Source organism: Buceros rhinoceros, unplaced genomic scaffold (assembly GCF_000710305.1).
Source record: "Buceros rhinoceros silvestris isolate BGI_N320 unplaced genomic scaffold, ASM71030v1 scaffold19582, whole genome shotgun sequence".
Taxonomy (NCBI): domain Eukaryota; kingdom Metazoa; phylum Chordata; class Aves; order Bucerotiformes; family Bucerotidae; genus Buceros; species Buceros rhinoceros.
The window spans coordinates 16995-39196 of record NW_010400904.1 but is presented as its reverse complement, the minus strand read 5'-3'; the positions used below and the strand labels follow the sequence as shown (position 1 = coordinate 39196).

General features: G+C 39.1%; 1 protein-coding gene across 1 annotated transcript in view; it reads left to right on the top strand.

Annotated features, from left to right (window-relative positions):
- Nucleotides 1–12067, top strand: part of LOC104489880 (triple functional domain protein-like) — a gene marked incomplete at its 3' end in the record, with an annotated part of 16905 nt that extends 4838 nt beyond the window's left edge. The window contains exons 3-6 of the mRNA XM_010132089.1: nt 728–829; nt 2951–3093; nt 3703–3802; nt 11824–12067. Of these exons, the coding sequence (XP_010130391.1) occupies nt 728–829; nt 2951–3093; nt 3703–3802; nt 11824–12067 (589 nt within the window). The remainder of the gene's footprint in view (nt 1–727; nt 830–2950; nt 3094–3702; nt 3803–11823) is intronic.
- Nucleotides 12068–22202: the final 10135 nt, after the last annotated feature.

The following is a 22202-nucleotide window of genomic DNA, read 5'->3' as shown; positions in this document are numbered from 1 at the left end:
TTTTTTTTTTTTTTTTTTTTTTTTGGAGCAGAGCCTATATGAATCGTCTAACTGCAAGCCGATTCCTATGACTGAGATGTTGTTCAGTTGGAAAGTGAAAACATTCTGGATGATAATTAGCTATTAAGGTCTAACATTAGAACATTCCCAAACACTGATTGTTAATATAGCTGTCCCCTCTGTTCTTCAGGGAAGCTGCATTTCTGAATTGTTTCATCTGTTTCAGAGGGAAGGGAACATGCTAGGAGAGGCTTCTTTGGCAGAAAAGAGATCAGAGCTTTGAAAGATACCAAGAGAATTCTTATGTGTATCTTACCTGAGAGAAAACACAAAAATTGATAAGTAGGGAGTGTTCCCTGGTGGAAATCACAAGGAGAGGAGCTGAGACTTATTTTTTTACCAAGTACCTTTTTTTTTAGAGTTATAAGGTTTTTACTGTCAAGTCAAAAATGTAAAATAAGATTATAAAAAATGTAAAATGAGATTATAAATAGTATTGTTTATTGTTACAGTTTACAGGAAAAACTGCTTAGCTTATAGAACGTCCTTTTTTGAAGAAATTCCACCACTGCCACCAGGATAAAGGTTTCTTGCTAGCATATGAGTTAGCCTTCAGCTTCTAAAAATCTCTAAATAGCAGAGCTCTAGTATTTAGAATATTAGCATCCCTTTGCAGCTTCAGAGGAAAAAAGACCATGTCATCCTAACAAATTTTCCTTTATTTCAGACTTCTGAACTGGGTGTCACGGAACATGTAGAAGGAGATCCCTGCAAGTTTGCTCTATGGGTTGGAAGGACACCAACTTCAGACAACAAAATTGTTCTCAAGGTAATTTTAGCAGATGTACTTTTGCAGTCTGTATAAGTCTTGTGGTTGTTGCTCATGCTTATTGGGAAGGCAACAAGTGATAACTTTTCCTATGTTGAGAGTAACAGCTGGTGACAGATGATTTTTCCTTTGTGTGTGAAGGATGTTGTATATGTCTAACTCATGTCTCTTGACAGCAGAGAGGAATCTGTGTGGTCTACTGAATGATTAAACAAACTTGCTTTCACGAATCGGAGTAGGTCTGGTCCCATGGACTACAGCCTGAGGACTCAGCCACTAGCTGGCAGAGCAACTGATATGCAACAGGCAAATCATGGTATCAGTGTTACATTTCACTCTCAGGTCATGCTGCTTGTTGGTGATGCTGTTTTTCATGGCCCTTGTTTTTATGCAGAAATCAAAACACTTGAAAAAATGTTATGTCTTTCTGTGGGCTATAAGCTTTTCTGAAGATACTTGCCTTTGGATGAGAGTGTATGTGATGCCTATAAATTTTGTGTCTGGGAAGTTACAGAAGTCAGTAGTGTTCCTTGCCTAGCTAGGAAAATGGCTGTATCCATTTTTCATGTGGCTAGTATGTAACTTTGGACCTACTGTTTCAGCTGGAGAACTCTTTTGTAACACCACAAGCAGCTAACAGGTAATTTGACACGGTTTGAGGACTGTGTCAGCTTTGAAACTTTTTCTTTTGTATCTCTTAGCTTTGTTGAGTTGAAAAAGAGTTTATCTTCCTATTCACAGGTTATTACACCTACTATTAACTTATGTTTTTACATATTTTTGGTGATTACTCAATAATGCCACTTAAAAATTGCCACTCAAATTTGAGAGACAACATGTAAGTTTGTTTTCCTGATGAATTGCAGGCTAGGAAGAGTTCACATTAGTTTTCTGGCAGCAGTCTATGAGGGCAAGGAAGTTAAATGTAACATTAGTAATACACGAGTAATACAATGTGCTCAGTCTTAATACTCCCATAATTTCACAGACAGTGCTTCAGAGCCTGAAATTATCCTCTCAGGGTAGAGCATTATAAGGGGTTTTGTTGAAGGGCTGATCCCTTTAAGGTATTTCTGTTCTTTCCTTTACTTTCAGCATTGGATATTTAAATAATTTGTATGGTATATGCAGCTTTTCACAATTTTGTTAATTTTTTAAAATTTGTTTGGCTTTGAAGGTGGGTAACTAACATTTCCTTAGCACATTAGTGTTATAAGTAAATTCCATGAAAACCTAAATTAAAGATTTAACTGAACATTGGGCTTCTTTTCTTAAATGTTTTTGTTTGTAAAAGGAAAGAAAGATCTTTTTCCTAACTGTTCATCTGTTCCTGCAACTTTATCCAGCCCTTTAGAATCCCTAGTTATGAAATATTTATAGTATATTAAAGATTTATATTTTCAAAGCCAATTATTTCAGCTGAGGGCTATTAAAAGAAGTAGGAATTTGTGTATAAATTTATTTTAGATCTGCAATAATGCTTATATTTAATAGCATTTAGATGCAGGGTTAAATTGGGTTAAACAATCAGATTACAGGTTGGGCAGTTGGACATCAAGTCTTTTCCAAAGTATCTCAAAAATATGGATGAGTTACATATTGCAGGCAGTTATTAAAATATAATCCCTAAATTAGCTTTCTGCTTCCAGGTATGTTTCAAAAGTGGGAAGAGTAATACATGAAATGTATTGTGGACATATATGTATTGCAGTAACAGTTAATTTTTCTTTCAGTTAGTAGATTATTACATCAAGTTAATTGACCTCAAATGCAGCATGAATTTAAAATACTGGTGTTCAAGGTGTTATTACTGGAATTAAGTCAATCCATCCTGTCTTACATGGGATGCAGGGCTCTAGCCTTCAAGTTATGAAAGAGGAATCTGAATCTAAAAATGTTCAAATGAACAGTATTACTGATGTTGAGAAGTGTAACGTAGTGTTGGCAATTCAAAATGGAGACAATTAGATTAAATTTCCTTTTCTCTGTTCGAGTTTTCAAAAATTATTCACAAAGGCATTTTTTATGTCTTCATCTGTGTTTATCAGCTGACTGTATGTGTGGATCTTCTCAGCTATAATAGTCCATTGTGGGGGGCTTTGTTTCTTTTGCATATCAAAGGCATCCAGTATAGAGAATAAACAGGACTGGATCAAACACATCCGGGAAGTGATACAAGAAAGGACCATTCATCTGAAAGGAGCATTGAAAGAGCCGATCCACATCCCCAAAACTGCACCAACAACAAAACAGAAAGGAAGAAGGTAAGTAGTATTTAAAATAATCAGAGATCTCTAAGTGCACAACAGCACTCTCCCCTGTAGTGTGGAATTTCTAATTACTTTCAGTGAATTGGACAAAAGCAGAAGTCATGTTGACCAACTTTGTCTTACAATTAATTTCCAGTTTCCTGCAAAGCTGTATTTGTTGAGATTTCTGCTTTGAATAGTCCCTGGCTTATGTACGTTCAGCCACTACAGAAGGGATTTGGAATTGCAGTACAGGATAGCTGTACCTTTTAGATTTTTACAATTCTGCATGTGTTGTTCAGGTCCTTGGTTTCCTTTCATGGAGGTTAAAATATGCGACTCAGTGTTCTGCTTTAGCTAAGCAGCTGTGTAAGTTTTTTGCCATAGTTCCGTCTGGTTGATTATTGCCTTAGTTCTACGTGATGTAGAACTTGAGCAAACAAATCTGTTAAAGTGTAGAACCAATTGTTAAGTGTCGAATAATTGATTTTTGCATCAGTTAGTTTGTCTGGCTGCTGTCCATTGCCATTATGTCTAGGTGCCCCTTCTTCAGAGTCACAAGTAGGGAACTAACACGTTACAAACACAGTGCTAATATTCTAATGAAAACTGAATTATTTGCAGAGACGGCGAGGACCTGGACAGTCAGGGAGATGGTAGCAGCCAACCTGATACTATTTCAATCGCCTCTCGAACCTCACAGAACACGCTAGACAGTGATAAGGTAAGTTTCCGAGATGTTGCTCTGTTCTAAGAGCAAATGATTCGTCCCTTAGTGTGAGTTAGTGCCCACATTTAGTTCTTAGTACCTCCAGAAAGGAGGGGTGGAAATATTCAGTCTCTAGAAAGTGTCTGTATGCGATAGAAGAAATGTCTCTATACCTTGGGGGAGGAGGAGTGATTGGTTAAACCTAATAGGTCATGTAAGAATCATGTTTGTTCCAAACTGAAACCATTTTGGTCCTCTCTCTTCTGCAGTTTGTTCAAAGGTTTAACCCAGTTCAAAAAGATTTTATTTTCCATAAAATTTGTTACTCATGCATAGAATTTTTTTTGATGTTGGTCTCAGCCTTTCTGAAAGCATACCATCTCCTTTTTGTAGTGGCTTGAGGTTGGTATTTGCCATATAGTTACTTTGGTGAAGGAAAAATACTATCCAGTGTTCATGGGTTAGAGAGTAGGAGTGTTCACTTTCTGCGTGAGAGGTGATGGGAATCACCGTATTAAAGAGGAGTAACCCATAACACTATCATATGATACTGGTGTTAGTGTTTCCTTTCCCCCAGCTCTGACTATAAAAGCTGCCTGGGTTATCCCATAAGGATAACAGAGCCACAGTTTCTCATGGATGGAAGAAAGATAAGCATCAAAAAAAGTAAAAATTCTTATGAAACACGTGTGATACTTAAGAATTGAAAGAAGATTTCTGGCAAGTGAGACGTGTCAGGACTTTGGAGGGAGGTAGAGACATTGCAGCTAAGTGAACAGGCTCTTAGAGTAATATTTTGACCATTCACATCGTCATCTAAGAGAGAGCTCGTTTTCTGTATTATTGCATATCACTTAAACTGTGGATTGACTTCTCCATGTAAAGAAGAGAAAGACAGAAAGAAACTATAAGATGCTTAGGGTTACTCTTGTCAAAAATGGCCTATGTTTTGAACATTTGTACTGAAGTTCATCTGTGGGTTTGCTGGTGGTTTCTTCTAAGGATATCTGTGAGAAAAATAGTTGGTTAGAGAGAAAAAAAAAGTCTTTTGATGACCCTTCTAATGCTGTTTCATTCTTTGCATTCTTACTTAGTGATTTACAAAAATGGTGTTGTGTACACTCGCAAAACAGTTTAGTTAATTTTTTATGCATTCTTAAGAGTTTAGGTAATCTATAACACTGAGAAGCAAGACATGCTCTCTCTGATTTCCCTGTTTGTTGGCTAAGACATCATGCTGTGTGCACACAGCCTAGCTGGATTGTGCTCCAATTCAAATGGGAGTGGTGCAATCCATCCCTGCCTTGCTCAGTCATTGCCCCTCCTCAGTTGCGTGTGATGTACTATTTACTGTGGAATGGCATGGATTGTCTCCTGTTGCCCTTCATGGTACTATTCCATACATCATATGAGAATTGCTATGAAAGTTGGTCAAGTGAAATGCCCTCAAGATTGACTTCCAATCTGACATGAGGAGTTGTCTTACCAACAACCTCTTCAACAGGAGTTATAAGTTAAAAGAAGGAGAAATGGAAGGAAGAAAGAATGGAGAAGGCTTTTAAATATTTTTTTCTTAAGCTAAGTTTTAAGTTTGGTTAGTGAGCGTAGTGTTTGTATTTAAAGTATTTTTGGGCTCTCGTGCTAGTACATAAAATTTTTGTTAGACTCTTCTTTGACAAGAAAAACAAACTGAAAACTGGGAGACTCCCTGGAAGTTACCTGTGCTCTGTATTGTATGTCCAAGGAAGGGGTTTACTGTGTGTGCACTTCTTAAGTGTGTGAATCTGTTTAATGTTTCTATTATATGTTTTGGGTTGTTAAATACATTAAGAAGATAACATTTTAAATCTGCTTAAAAAAATACAAAATAAAAATTGCTAAGGAACACTTATAGGCAGGATGGTGAAATCTATAGGATATCTTACCACTTGCTGAATCTGAAGTAATCTCTCACTTTGTTGAAAATTCATTAGCTGCAGTCCATATGGGGTTTAAAATTGACTGTTTTCTCAGCGTAGAAGCTTGAAGTATGTATGAATGTCTTCCAGAGATGGAGTAAAACAGTTCTATGGATTTTAGGTGCTGTCGATGTGATTAGCCGGTGGAGCAGCAGAAATCCTCAGTCAAATTTGGAGCGTATCCCAAAGTGAGCTGGGATTCCAAACTGAGAAACAATAAAAATATCAAGTAATTTAAAATAGTGTTAATCCAGTGGTAAAAATGTTTAGCACTCTATTACTGCTTATGCTATTGCTGAACATTTTCTGTTCACGTGTATCCACTATTGTGATTAAGACAACAAATTATCAATTATGTCATACTAATTAACAGCCAAGTAAAACCATTCTTTTGTTCTCTCCAATTACATGTTCGGTCAGTTTATCCTTTTAAAATACAGTCAGTTTATCCTTTTGAAATAAATGTTTTTAAGTTTAAGCTGTTATACAGAAAGAATATCAAGAATGAAGTCCTTTATCCAAAACTCCATACTGTTTCTCACCTTCTCAGAGATAATACCTCGAAAGAGCTAAAAATCCTTAGCCTTTGTAGTAAGTGGTTGAATACTGTCCAAATGAGCTGTTTTCCTTGCATCCTCTTTTCTGGAAGGATCTTAACAACAAATAGCTGCATGATTAGCTTTTTTCTTCTCCACCCTGGCTTTTTGGTCTAGAGTTGTAACTCCTGATCATTTGCTCCACTGTTGTGTGTTGCTTTTCAGTAATGACTGGGATGACACAATGGACCGTATGTTTATAAAGCCGACATCCTTCCCAGCTTCATGTCATCTGAATACAATATTGGAAGGTGGAACTGGAATTTGGAATCATCTTGGCAAATGAGAGAAGTTAATTGGAAATTACTATGTAATTTAATAGGGACATGTTTGAGCTAATGTGAATAGGTGGAAATAGTAAACTACTAATGAGAACAGTTGAGTGTATTGAACAGCTTTTGGGAAGATGATCTAGAAGCAATAGAAGCTCACAAGCTGTTTATTATTTTAACAGTGATGCAATTATGGTGGGCGGGGGGGTGGGGGGTGAAAGGGAGCAGCCATATCTCAGCTTGTACAAATAGGATGCTGAGCTGCAAAACACAAAGTCCTCATTCTTTACTCGGCCCTCCTAAGGCCTCTATTAGATGCTGCATGCAGTTTTGAGTACAGAATTTTAGCAAATTAGTGGTCCGTTGGAATAGTTCCAGGGTAAAGAAGAAAAAAAAAGGAAGACTGATTAGATGTCCACCAAACATAACTTACAAGGCAAGATAAAGAGTTGGGACTAGTTAGGCTGAAGAAAAAAGGCAGGAAGAACAACTTCAGTCTTCAAGTGTGTAAAAAAGCTACTACACATAGTTACAGAATAGTCCTTTACCCATGTTTTCAGTGGATGGGATGAGATCAAAGGGCTTGCCTTTAATAAAAGATGGCAATAATATTTTTTTAATGGGTATGAAAATGTGAAGCCCTAGAGCAGAGTAGTTGTGAAGGCTTGGGAATCTCTATAACTGGAGATCTTTGAGAGCAGTTTGGATAAATGTTGATCGTGATTTGCGTAGATGTAGTTGATCATGCTCTAAAGGAAGAGAAAGAAGTGGACTAGGTAACTTAACATCCCTTTCCAGCCTGTTTTTAATATTATGGGCTGTAACTTCCTGTTGCAAGACATGCTAAATACATCCATAGCACTGACCCATCCTGAGGTATTGAGGTATTGATCATAATGGAGTCCAGAGTGAAACAAATTTTTTTTTGAGAGAGATTTCTACTCCATCAAAGCATTGCAGTTTTCTGAATGAGAGCTCTTATTGTACCCTTCTCAGTAAATAATTTGCCCTTTACCTTTCACAACATTCCTTCCGTTTGCTTTTGGCAGCTGCATAGCCAGCATTTTAGATGGCTAATGTCTAAAGAGATGACATTTGGCCCAGTCGTTACACCTTTCAACAGTTCCTAGCCTCGGAGCTTGATCTGATTTAAATGTTGTCTTTTGAACTTCATCCAATGCATAGGAAATGAAATGGGGAGGCTGAAGGAAATAATGTAGGTCTGATAGGTCTTTTCATGCTTCTATTAAATGAGCTGGTAGAAACTAATACGTTAGCTGAGAAGATAGGAGGCTTTTAGAAGAAAAGCTGTTGTACAGTGTTATCCTGAATAGTAGGAATTGTGCTAGCTGCTATTGGTCATCAGTGGGACACTATTTTATTTTGAAGAAATTGCCTTTTGTGCCCAGCTGGTAATACTTTGTACTGCTGTCTATGTGAACTTGTATTTCATTCTCCTACTTCTTTAAGCTTGTATGTTGTACTTCGGAAAATAGAAAAAGGACTAAAGCAGCAAGAAGCAACCAAGTGTTTAGTTCTGCCAGCTGAGACTGCAGAGAAAAGACTCCCATCACTAGAACAAATGCTAGTAAAACCCAGACATGGCTCTGTCTATACACTTCTTTTCAAAGTCAGAAAGCAAGTCTGGGTAGCTACCTGGTCAAAGCGAAATACTCATCAAGACAGAACTTTGCGCATCTCCCATTTCTTTTCTCCGCCAGTGAACTTGTTTCTGTTTTAAAAGGGGATTGAAGATTTTCATGCTTGAAATAATTAAAAAATCTTATTAGCTGTTCTCTTTCGTTTCCCTTCTCCTTAACGTAAAATTACCATGGGACAGTAAATTTAATTTGCAGTCCTGAAAGGAGGTTATATAGCTTGATGTAAAGGATGTTGTACATGGCGAAACTGTCAGGCGTGATCTACCCAGATACTGGTGGCCGATGAACTCTTGCTGTGGTGTCTCTGACATCAGCAAACCTACACTAAGAATGTATTCAGACAGTAAGTTTGTGTTACAGGTTTGGGTTTTTTTCTCTCTCTACAAGTGACAGTAGTTAAAAGGCCCCAGAGAGATGAACATAGATGGTTAACATTAATTTCAGCAACAGCAAAACACTCTGTCCCATGATAAGCTGTTTAATTAAACCTTACGCCTTTTTTCATGTAGTTCTATTTCTGTCTGCCTTTTGTTTCTCATCTTGTTTCTGTCTCTCCAGTTTCTATGTTTCACACACAACCTCATTTATTTTTATTATGCATGATTAATTCAGTTTACTTAAGGGTTTTCTTGAGAAGGATGGGTGAAGTATATAAAGCCCTTATTCAGCCTAAATTTGGATTTGGATGATTTATAACTCCCTTTTCTTCAGTGCAAGGTAGTCTCCTGGTTCTGCTGTGCCTCCTGCTCTTCCCTCCAGCTAGCCTAGAGAGCCTTGCCAAGCTGTCCAACAACAGCTGTTGAGCAACGCACTAAATCACAGACACTGCTTGCCGTCCAGCTGTGTTTAATCAGTGCGAAGGATGACACTGCTTTCAGAAAGTGTCTTATGGAGAGAAAATGAACAATGAAACTGAGAGGAAAGCAGTGTTTCCTGACTATTACCGTTACAGGGAGAGAGAAGGGTTGTTACCCCAAAGGAGGGCAAAATTGGTAAATGCTTTTTTTTAGTCAGGTCTTCATAATGACATAGATGTATGTTGGGTAGGGAACGTCATTGTTTTCTGTGTGTTAGGCAGTGGTGGAGAAGTCCTGCACTAAGTTGCATCTAATGGCATTAGTGTATGTTTTGAGAATGGTGTGAAACTAACAGTTGCATGTGGGAAGTGTCCTACACGCTGTACTGAAGTGTGACGGAATATGGGATTTCAGTGGAATACTGACCAGCTAGGATATCTGATTCCCACACTGTCTGAAAGACTAGAATTTTTTTGTACTTTAATAGTTTCTGACATAGCCACTGATAGCCATTGTTTGCATTTTCCTTTGGCTTGGTACTACACAAAATACTTAGTGAACATAAAATCTGAGATCTTACCACTTTTTTTTATTACGGGAAGGAGAAGAAAGAACATCTATATTAAAGCCAAAAACATGTGGCCTTTGCACCCGTCACAGTGTGTATTTTAATCTGTATTTGTAGGAAGCAAAAGGTCAGGAAACCAAGCAGAGCACCAAAGCTATGCTCTTGTAGGTATTTAGAGGAAAAAACAAAGACTAGATGCAGTTTCTGGAAAGTGTCAATTTGTTACTGTCTTGGTGCTTGAACTGATTGGGATACAGACTCTCCTGAGAAAATCTGGTCTACATTGGACACCTTGTGAAGTCATATTTCATCAGGTTTTTTTCTTAGTCCCCATCAGGCATACAGATGGCTTCAATTGTTTCTGAGTTCGAAGAAGGCTGAAACATAAAGCGATACCAGAAAACAAGGGAAAGCTCTTTACTTCTTCCTCTTTGACATAATTTTGCATGGATTAAAAACTAATGTAATATGGAGAAAGGGTGCAAGGAAAAAGGAGATTTTTTTAATGAGGGAGAAGGTAGCATGTTTTGAAGATGTGTGTACACACCCCCCCTGTAATTTGGATATTGGAGCTGTCTGGAGAGAGGTAGTAGAGGCAGCATGATTAATTTTTAGCCTGGATCTAAATGGATGCAGATTTATCTTTCTAAAACACTATATGTATGAGGGGTTTCTGCCCTTCTTGGCCCCTGCATTCCCCCGAGAAATCTTTTTTCTTCTTTGTATGCAGACACAAGCAAGGGTAGCCAGCAAGATTAGCAGGCAGGTACCATGGGAAAGCTCTGGAGTTACTGCAGACCATCTGCTGGGAATTATGATTGGTGGTTTGTTGCAGGCTTGAGGAACAGAAGGTTGGAATTAGCCTTTGAGTCTTATTGGGGTTTTGCTGGTTTTGTCATTTACTCTAAAATTCTTGCTTGGTAACAAATAGTGTTATCCTAGAAAAGCTTCTATCTGGTGCTTCAGTTCCAGGCTTGTAATGAAAACTAATAAATAAGTTACAATGCAGTCTCTTATCTCCTATTGCTGAACTTCATGGCATATAGCTGGCAGCCATGTAAGAGCCTAAACCTAATAGTCAAAAATAACGTGGCAGAACCATGCAGTATGTTGGGGTAGCACATGCTTCTGTATGTGCTGCAGTTGGGACTCTTTCACAGGGTATGTATCCTCCTTTATCAGCTTAGAGCACTGCAGGATTGCCTCACTGAGCTCGAGGAGTTTACTGGTCCAAAATTACTGAATTCACTGAAGTTGCATACCAACCAAGATCTGATATGAATATGGCACTGAAGCAGCCTGAGCTATAGAAATATTCACACACAAGAAGCTGAAGTAGCCTGGAACACCATTGCTGTGTGGAAGGAGAAGGAAATCCCGGGTTGTTTGCTTAAGTTGGATGGGTGCTCTGATGCTGAGCAATCTTGGGAACTTTACAAAGTTGTGATAATAATTTTAATTTCACATCAAAGCAGATGAAATAATCAAAGAGAGGAAACTTAAGCTTAGGCAAAGTAATTATAATGAAGTCTTTTGAAGAAGGGAGGGAAGGTCCTGAGCTTGCATGGTTTTAGTTCGAGTTCGGTTTTATTTAGGGAATTGGCAAAAATGTGAAAGTCCTAAACCCATATGGATTTTCTATTGAATAATTAAGTATTTAGGAATCTTATGAGAATAACTTTAGGCTGATTTTTATAATTACCTATCGAGCATCCTGGATGATTTTGTGACCTGCACACGTGAACTGAGTGGTAAACTCATTTGAAAAAAGTCCCTCTTTCTGCCTTGAATTTGCAAGATAACAAAAGACATGAGTGACTTTATTTAGTAATAACTTGCTTTTTGTTGCCAATTGCGTAAAATATATTCTGAAGCAACTGCTACTTCAGCTTTCGGCGTAAGGAGCAGTCTAGCAAGAAAAACTGCTTAAATTCTCCGCCCAGCACTGTCACAACCAGTGTACTTTGAACATAGGCAGAGACAAGCAGAGTTGGAAATCTGTTCTAAAACGCCAGAACTGCCTCATTTGAAAGGGTCTCTTCTTGATGTGGAAGGTCCTAGAAGCGTATTATCTCATCCAAAATAAGAATCCTGCCAGGAATCCTGAATAGGTAACGGTGCATGACGGAGGATTTGATAACAAGCATTCATCTGGCTTCTCCTTCTTGTTTTTTCCCTTCACAGTTGTCTGGTGGGTGCGAGCTGACAGTGGTAATCCATGACTTCACCGCCTGCAACAGTAATGAACTGACAATCCGCCGTGGGCAGACAGTGGAGGTCCTGGAGAGGCCCCATGACAAGCCCGACTGGTGTCTGGTTCGAACTACAGATCGGTCCCCAGCTGCAGAAGGCCTGGTCCCCTGTGGGTCCCTCTGCATCGCTCACTCTCGCAGTAGTATGGAGATGGAGGGGATTTTTAACCACAAAGGTAAGAAATGGTGGAAACGAAATCCAGTCAGCAGGACAAGTTTGGGTAATGGGGAGTACTGTGCAAATGGAAACTTTGGTGTTCTTGTGCTGTTTTGGTTTCTAGTTTTTAGTTAGATAAAACACAGTGCTTTTAGCAGCCTGCAGCCACACTGTCTATTCCAAAAGAAGCAGTCAGCAATTCTCAGTATTAAGTGAAAATGTGGCTGAAGACAGAGAATAGATTTAAGCAAATTATGCCTTGGTGAACAGAGTTATATCGTGTTAGTTCAAGCTGCGATGATAGGAAAATCTATACCTGTCATGTGCTGAAAGAGCAGAAGGAAGAAAATCTCCAGCATGCATTATCAACGGTTCCTGAGAAACTCTGCACTAACATCAGGCTCAGTGATGGAAAAGATAAATACGTGCATCCATATGCCCTGGTACAGGGGTTGGCTGTTTCGGCTTCTGTATTTTACTTAACTGATTTTTCCAGAAAGAGCAGTGGCACATTCATCCCTTTTTCCCACAGCAGCTCTGAAATCTTACTTTGTTTTTTCAGATGCAGGAAAGAATGTGCTCATGAAGGGTGCAAGAAAAATCTGGTATTTTTGTGAAAGTTTTTAATGTTTTGGTGTGCTGTAGTCCTGTGGCCCCCGTTAACTCCCCAGGCTCACAGAGTAGTTTGTTATTAGAGAAAATGCATGCTTGCTTCATCTGAAACTACTGGAGTGTGCAGCCTGTGAACAGAAAGCAATGTGAATTAAAAAAAAAAAAAAAGCACACCAGAAAGCCAGTTAATTAGAAGGTATTTCATCACATGCTGGGAGAAAAGATGCCTTTCAAAAAGTTTGTTACTGTAAGTAACAAGATTAGCAGGGAACTGGTGTTGGGAAAGACTTGTTTTCCAAAATACAAAATTCTGGTTTTGGAGAGTTTTTCATAAATACAACCACAAATTTTTCAATTATTCAGTCCATCCCAGATACCACATTACAATTTTTCCCAGTTTTTTCAGACACTATATAAATATGCTTGGCTAAGAGGGAAGAGTGTGTTTCTTACATCAGGAGTATGCACAGCAGGAACTTCCTGAATGCAGTGTGATTGGCGTAGGGTGGAGTTGAGTCTGAAGGGTTGAGCTGTGTAGCTGGAATACTTTTTCATTCTCTTGTGTCCTGTAATAATTTGGATAGAGAAAGTTTGCAGTTGTTCTGATACCCAACAACATTTTCCAATTTTGTTATCACTGAAACATTTTTTCCTTTGACTAGGGGGTGAAATGATGGAAATGTCAACAGACTTGGGGTTTGGGTTTTTTTAACAACGCTCACAGAATTGATAAATCAAATTTCCTTTGGAGCTAGGGGACTTCATTGTTGAATGCTGAGAATTTTATTAGGAGAGACAGATTGTATTGGACAGTTTATGTTATATGAAGAACTTTGAGCCTGTCAGACTCCTGATGGGGAGACAGAGCTGGTTTTGTCTTTGAGAGGTTACTTTTATTAATCAAACCAGTGGACATAACCTGTATTACTTTTTTTGCTTTATTGTTTATTTAGGGAAACTGGGACAAAGCATGGTAAAGTTACTTCAGTTTCTGTTCAGTATGTTGCTTTGAAATAAAGAACATTAATTATGTTACATGGAGGCTGAAGGAGATGGATGTTGCTAGAATGACTTCTGTCCCTGCCTCTGCCACAGGCTTCCAGTAGGATGTTACAGCATGCTATCGAAACCCCAGCTGAGAAGCAGCTGCTAATTGTTTATTCCCACATTACTGGGTGTTAGGCTTTTAGAGCTGAATGTTTGATTTATAAAGTTTCCCTCATAGTGAAAAGTACCTCAGACAATCTCACAAAACAATTTTTGATGCTTAAGTGCTGCATTTGCTTAAAGATCCTTAAAAAAAGGCACTAGAGAATATGCTAATCAGGAAAATGGAAAAGACAATTAGATTATCTTCTCAGAATTGTTTATTATGTGCATTGATTGAGGTATGAGCTCCTAAAAAGCAAAACAAAAACCACCCCCATAACAAAGGCCAAGTGGTTGACTTACATAATGTAAAGCAAGTCCTTATGCTTGGGTGGACAACTTTTAAATGCTGTGTTTCATAGATTTCTAGTGCTTGATTCTGTAACTTCAGTCTCTTTAATACAGATTTTTTCCATTGTTTTGTATTCTTTTTTTGACTGTAACTCAGTAAACTTCAAGAGTTTTTTGAATGATTCAATATATTAGGATATTGCCCTATGGAGTTTTTAGGTCTGAAAATACGTGCTCATATGTAATGCTTGCAGCGTGAGCATCAAGTCTGATGATGAGTAATTCTGTGCAGTTCATGGGCTAAGTAGACCATAGGCTAAGTTCATGGGTGCAGTAGACACCATTCTGGAATGTGTGCATGTTTGCCATCACAAGCTATTGTGAGAGGCTCAGAGAAAGGAAGGCTTTATATAATTCCAAAGGAAAAAGGGAGGTGGTCACCATCAGAAGTGGTTGCGGTGGCCATTAGCCTATACAACTGGCTTGTTGGAGCGAAGAGTTTTGCACGCCTTTCAGTCTCTGGATCCTACAGTTTTGATGTTTTCAACAGTGTTTATCAATACCATTTGCTCACTGAAGTTGGAAAGCCATGGCATATCGGAGGTGAAGTGAGCTTCAAAGTTTTGAAATGGCAAACCTCTTCTAATTTACAGCTGGTTCTTAAGTTGTGTAAAACCACATTTCGTCACTGACTACAGAAATGTCAGGTGATATTTAATGACTTGAATAATCTTAATTTTTTAATCCAAAGTAGGGTAATATGAAAGATTATTGAAGCAGAAAGTGTGTTCAGTGAAGCCTAGTTCTGACAGCTCATCTTGGTCATTCCTTGTGTGTCCGCATACTATCTGTCAACCATGAAAGGTCATGTTGTTATATTCTCATGTTTGAAGACAGCCCCAAAAATGACCCTCATCATTTGCCTGCAAGTGTAGATGTTGGTATTACTTTTCCTCTAAGAATGTGTATTACTTTAAATATCTAATCAGGATCAATGGGTAAAAAAAGAAAAGGATTCACAGTATTTTCAACCCTTAAGATTTTATAGTAGTTAAGATAATAAGCAGTTTGTTAAGAGTTTCAGGAAAGCATCATACAGAAAAAAGACATTCACTTGATGGATAATCATTTAGGGGGAGGGTTGATTGCAGGTTCCAGACCTCTTGCTTGTTCTTCTGGATATCAGAGCTATTTTTGTAAGTTATTTGGGTCATTTAATCAATTTGGCCTGCAGTTTACAGATAAGTACATTTTTAAAAATCAGAATCCCTTTTATAATTGAATAAGACAAACAAGTGGGTAGTGAAAAGGTTGAATAACAGTTGGTGCAATCTTCAAAAAATAAATTACTAGCTTTGGAAGAACATGTTTTTCACAAGTAATGCGTAAGGCAACTTTTTTTTTTTTGCAATTATTCCCCATGTTATTTGGCATAGGGGAGAAAGAATGTTTCTGCTGTTCTATTCGGTGCTTCTCTCTTCTCTAACAAGGGTTTCTTTTAATTCTGTGGTACTTTTTTTTAATATGTGCAGTTCTCTTTCCTTTGTTAGCAGGGCATTTACACAGTCAAAAAGCTTTGGGTAAAGAGCAGGGATAGGATTTGAAATTGAAATTTAAGCTCAGAGAAATTGGCAGGTATTCAGAATTGTTTGAGAATATCTTGCCCATTAGATCACAAGTTCACTGCTTTTCCACAGTTATGAGTACTTCTGAAGTCTGAAGAATTTGTGATAGTCTGTCATACCCCTTCTGTAGATTCTGTTTGGGGAGCTACAAAGGCTGCAACAAGCCATTGCTCATGAGGCTTACGTCTTTATGAATTACAGGGGGGTTGGGCCCATGTCTGTCGGCCAATTCAAGTTACTCTCCATTTGGTTCAAAACTTGTCCACGAAGATCTTTTGTTTACTTGGAGGTACAATGTCTGCCTGTTTTATACATTCTTATAATCCAGGTATCTGTATAGGTTTGTTCAGATCTGAAATGAAGGTGGTGTCTTAGTAACGTGGTGACATAATCACGTACTGCTGCAAAACTGGCTTTTGATTTCACTCACAGGATATTGTCCTGACTGGTGCCAGAAAAGCGTTAGCTCAGCAGTCTTTTTTTTTTTTTCTTTCTCAATTGTAGTATCTCTCAAAGAATCTACCATAATAAGGAGGCTTGAATGGCAGACGCTTTCCAAGATAAAGATTGTAAAATTTGTTTAAAGAGCTGTGTAGTAAGCCCTTTTCTACACCTGCAGGATGGGAAGGAGTGGTGTAGAGCACGTGTTGCAGGTGTCGGAGCTCCTCTCGAGTTGGTATGAAGATGTCCTCATCAGAAATTAAGAAAATCACATGGGTGGTGTAGAGATATTTCCCCAGAAAAGAGATATTTTATAGTTGACACCACAGAACAGGTTAAAACAGAGTCTTGAATTGGTTACATTAAGTAAGCTTGCTCTCACACAACTGGAGACCTTCTCTTCAGAATATTAATTAATATTAATAAAGGGAAGGGGAGAGATTAAAGGTAAAATGTCTCACATATGATCAAGAGCTTTTAATGTTATGATTGAGAAATCAAGTGTTTCCATGTTGAGTCCAAATACCGTTATGCAGGAAGAGGAAGCTCTGGATAGCAGCAGCAGAATTTGATCAAGTAAAATGGGAATCCAGTTTGAATAATGGAAGGAGGAGTCTCTGTAGTGGAAGAAAAGAAGGATGACCTGGGCAGCAACTGTTCGCTTACAAGCAGAGGGAGGCTGTAGAAGGGGAGGATTTGCTGTTTTGAGACTGCAAGCAAGTGAAGCATGGGCCATGTGTAAGGAAAAAGGATCCCCACCCATGGCTCAGAGCCAAAGTGCTGCCTTGTGAGATTGTCTGACAGTGTTTGCAGCTGCAGGAAATGAGTTACAGCCCAGGCCAGCGGGGAAAGTAACTCCTAACAATGAGTAGGTACCGTACTTGCTTTGCCTTGGGGCCATGCAGCAAAAGGTGGGGACTGTAGTTCCCAGGGCACCATACAGAAAGGGATCTGTTTCTGTACACAGCCGGGCACAGTCTCATGCAGGAAGTCATATAGAGGTGTATGTTGTAGTTGTACAAAATTCTAAATGTTAATCTAAAAATTCTGTTTCTTGATGAATCAGTTACCTTGTCATAACATCCCAAGTAACAGCCTGCGCATCCAGATAACCTGCTGATAGAAGGCCTCATGAGGAGCTGAATAGTCAGTTAGATTTTATACTCTGCTCATCTAAATTAGCAAAAATTGAGAAAGCTGTGTTGCAGTGTCAGTTCAACTTCTTATCAGACAGACTTGAGCTTGAATGGAGGTGCAGGCATTTTAATATCTGAAGTTCCACTTCACAATTATCAGTTGTTTTGAAAGCCTAATAAATCATAAATTTCCTTGTAATCACAAATAATTTGCCTAAAAGCATTACTAGTCTAATAGCAGCAAAGACAGTTTGAATTTAGTGTTTGTGTGTGTGGTTTTTGAAACATGTTCTCATGTGTGAAGTAAAATAAGAATTCTCTATCCTGACTTTCCCACCTCGCGGTTTTAGTTGAGTTTGCAATTAAAAACATGGTTTGAGCATAACTAAACTTAAATCATCATCATCATGGCTTGGCTTCGCGAACGAAGATCTGGGAAGGGCTTTTCCCACGCTCACTGCAAGCGATGAGTGCACCCTTTGGTCCTGTGCGGTGGATTTTTTAGGTGAGGCGCAGCGTGCGCGGAACTGGCTCCACCCTTTACACCTGAGGTTCATCTGCCAGGGCCTAGCGAGCTTGGACGGTGACAGCGAAGTCCTCGGGTCGTAGGTTTGGTTAGAGTATCCTTCTCTTAGATGATGGATGCCTTACAAGGCTAAACGAGCTCCATCTGCCCGGGTTTGGAGTCAGAGTTGTCCTTCTCCTAGGATGGCTGCCCGAAGGCTAGTGAGCCCATCCTGCCCGTGGACACACTTTGTCTGACCCTTCAGTTGAGACCTGTCTGGCCTGGGAGACCCCACCAGGGGCACATGCCACCACCAGCACAGCTCTCAACCTCACAAGGGCACGCAAGCTCCTTCCCCATGGTAAGGGGGTGCCTGTGAAAGAGTCGCTGCTCTACCTCCGGACATCACAGACCTGGGCATGGGGCAGCCGGGGCCTGCCAAGAACAGGAGTCCTGGAGAAATAAATTTAAATAAAACGAGAGTAATTGACTCAGGTGCATTAGATCATAATCTTTGCATTGAGCTTTATAGTCACACTGTTATCAGACAGTCAGAGTTAATAGCCAAATTCTAATTCAGCCTTGAAGAAATGGTGAAGTCTGTATGAATTGCTTCCTTGGTGTTGTGCAGTCCTAAACTGGAAGGAGATTCAATGAATCTCACAATTTGCATTTTTAGAAGCGTTCTCTCTAAACCAAGTTTATGTGTGCTCTGAAACATCTTAGGACTGATTTCTGCTTAAACCCACTTTGATTCATGCACTCTTCTTCTACCGTAACCCAACCCAGGAATACCCATCAGATGTATCTGTACTTCCCATGCTGACTCTATTTGTGGGCATAAGAATGCAGTTAATTTGTCTCTGGAATTTTTGTACAGAAGTAATAAAAGCTTTTTGCCCTGCTTGGGAGCTCGGTATTGCAGCTGAGAAAAAGAAGACATTTTATAATGCTTGCTTAAACGTATGTTTGGTCCCAGACAGCTGCCAAATATAATTCTCTCATGTATTGTAGTTGGACAGGAAATCGGTGAGTAAAAAGTATCAGCTTCAGAACAGATGTATTTGCACAGCCGATCTTTGGGAGGTAGAAGGTGGATATAAACCAGTGATTCTGTTGGCTTTAGATTTCCCAAAAGACTTAGTATTTTGCTTGCAATTAGCCTTTCTCTGACAGCAGTTTCTTCTTCTAACTGAAGTATCGAGACAGAACAGAGTACAAAATAAAATCATATCCTGCAAGTGTTGTTCATATGTTGCAGTTGATGAAAAAAATCCTGGAGTGGTGTTAACCGTCAACCTTCCCTCTTCAGGTGCAACAATTTCAAAAGCCGATTCAATGTTGAGAATTACTTCTGGAGGGTGTCTTCGTTACCCATATTTTGCTTTGGATTAAGTAAATCTTCAGAGCTGGTGCTCCAAAGAGCAGCTGAGAACAACCCAAAGAGTTTTTCTTCCATTTCAGTAAGAAGCTTGGCAGAACAGTGAGGGACAGGAAGAGTGGGGTTAGGGGACACCTCTTTGGAGGGAAGAATGCCCATCGCGACATAGGGTTGTCATAGCTGTGTGGTAACTGCCTCGTTCGAGACAGGAGACAAGGAGCTCTTGGTGTATTGTTTTTCTGCAGCTGAGGTGGCTGTTCATTTCCAAGGACCATCTGGGTAATTTTACCTGATGCATTTCCTTCTGTCACAGAACTGTATATTATTGATAGTGTCTATAAGGTCTTCTGTTCTTTTTCTGACTTCCCAGTTTTCTTACGCTTCTGCTGCTGTGGCTCATATTCTTAAACTTGGTATTGGGAGGAGTATTTATTGGTTTTGTGTCTAGTGGAGAGGAGAAAATTGTTGAGGAGCAGGCTGGGGCCGATGTTCTTGTCCACCTTTTAGGACATCATCAAGTTACGTCTCATCATCTGTTGACATCACTGCCCACAGGTGGAAGTAGCAGGATTTAGCATTACACTGACTTCTTCCAGTTCTGTTTTTTGAGGAGGCTGCTGAAAGTCCATGTCCCATTGACTTCATTTCACTTTTCTTGCAATCAAATGGTACAATATTAGTCTCTCTTATGGATGCTAAACCAGAAATGTTGCATCACTTTTAACACAACTCTATGAGAAGCTTTTTAACAGATGCCCTTGACATCTCTGAAGTTGTTGACGTGGGTTCCAAATCACCACTTCATTGTGCAATGTTTTGCTAGAATTTGGAGTGCATATTTACTGATACAGATGCAGTTCCGATTTGGGACATCTTGTGTTTTCTCCTAGTTTTGAGCTGAGTACGAATAAGACATTTTTCCCTGTCTAGGGCAACTGTTGGCCTTAAATTCATCATTCTTGTAGCATGGGAGTTACGCAAATAAATTATGGAATTCTTAGAGCAAACTGTAAAAGAGGCTGTTGTGGTAAGTGAGTAGCACCATAAAAACATTTCTCAGTCCCAGGAAAAGTACTCATAACGCTTCTCAGAAATTTATGCTATGCTTTTTCTAGGATGGATATAGAACAGTTAAATCCTATAGCAATAGAAGACATTTATATAACTGACGTGCAGGCACGGTAGTAAAAGCTATCTTAGGTAAGCTTGTTATCAAGGTATCCTTGATGACCAGAATCCTGTAGTCATTTTTGCTGAGGTTGCAAACCAGCTGTGACCAACCTACTGTATATTAACCATTTACTGTGCAGCATAAATAGTCCCTGTTACAAGAAGAGGTTGAAAGTTTATCAGGTTTTCAAGAGCAGACTCGACAAAGCCCCAAGTAATCTGATCTGATCTCATAACTGACCCATCCTTTTGAGCTGAAGGTTGGGCTATATGGATTTTTGAGGCCCCTTTCAGCTTGAATTATTCTGTGAAAATTTAGAATTGCCAGCATGGTCTTGTTACATTTGAAGTGTTTCCTGGAGTCTTGGACTCTACTTAGTGTCTGTGGGGATATCAAAAATGCTTAAGATTTTGCCCCAAAATATGTTCAATCCATGTGAGAAATGGAACGGAATCCTAAAAAGTACTTCTGCTCATGAAAAGCGCTAGTTATTCTTGTTGCGTGTGCTGGGTATGATCATATCGGTGATATGGAGATTCCTTAAACACAGTCTAGGGAAATCTAGTTGCACATAAGACCCTGCAAATATGCTGAAGTAAGGAAAGCTGCTAGGGAAGTCACCTGGAGAGAGGGACTAGAAAAGCTTAATGGTCATCTTTTGCTTTCTACGAAAAGCTTTAAGGGACGTGGAAGTTCATGGGGTAGTCAAGGTCTAAGTTCAAGCTGTTGCTTTTCGCCTTATAATAGGAGAGGAAATATTAAATGTAAGGAATTTGTAGTGATGAGAAATATCCTGAAAGAGAATGAGAAAGAAAGCAGGGCTCACTAGCAAAGAAGCATATTGAGTGACAAGGTGTTTTGGCTTGGTTGGGTTTTTAAAAAAAGGCTGAAGAATGGTTGACTGGATTGAAGTATGCTTTAGGCGATATTAAACATAAAAGCTTTATTGGAGAAAACCCCCAAATCATTAACCATGTATCTTAAATTTTTTATGTCAGTAGCTAATCTACCTTAAAGAGTTTGCTTATCGTGGCATGATTTGGTTGTTGGTCTGTCATAGTGTGTTTTATACTCGCTTCTCTCGTTGTCTCAGGGGTAACAAAATCCCTGCGCTCTAAATGCTGGTTGATTTAGTAGAACAGGCTTAGATGTGTTTATCCTTTCATCCTAAAGACGTGGCAGAACTAAATGCAGTTGCACCAGAATCGGTTTGGAAAACACTAACTCAGAGCTCTGGTTAGGGGCCCAGAGTAACTTCTAGAGAAAAGGTGCTTACAGCAGATCATACCCCAGAGGTATGTGCCCTGTTACCTTAATGTCCTGGTTCCTTGCTTAATTGAAAGCCCAGCCTATGGGATGCAGTGCTCACACACATCCTATTTGTAAGACTATGCTGAGATTACAGTCCTCAGAGCTGGAGTAAATTAGTAGTAGTAGTGTTTTACTATCTTCTTTCACTGTGGGATAACAAAGCCTTACTGTGTTATTGAAGTTGTTGGGGTGATAGCAAGCATTTACATTTTTGTAATGATTTTTATTTGAAAATAAGTATGTTTTTTGACAGTCTCATCTTTCATGTAGAAGCATTTTATTATTTTTGTAAAACTAAATGCCATTCTAAATTGCAGAAGGAGATGGTACTCTTTTGTCAAATGGTGAGCTTTTGAAAGACAGTATTGCCTTTTGAAAAGGCTTAAGTTCTTAAGAATAGTAGCCTAATATTTTGTCAGCGAGAGGCGTGTGTATTAGGTTATAGAGACTGTTTAGGTCTTTGTGTGCGCTTCTGAAAGTTAACATTATTGCTGATCGAAACCGTGTGCCGTGGTGGCATGCTTTGTTCAGC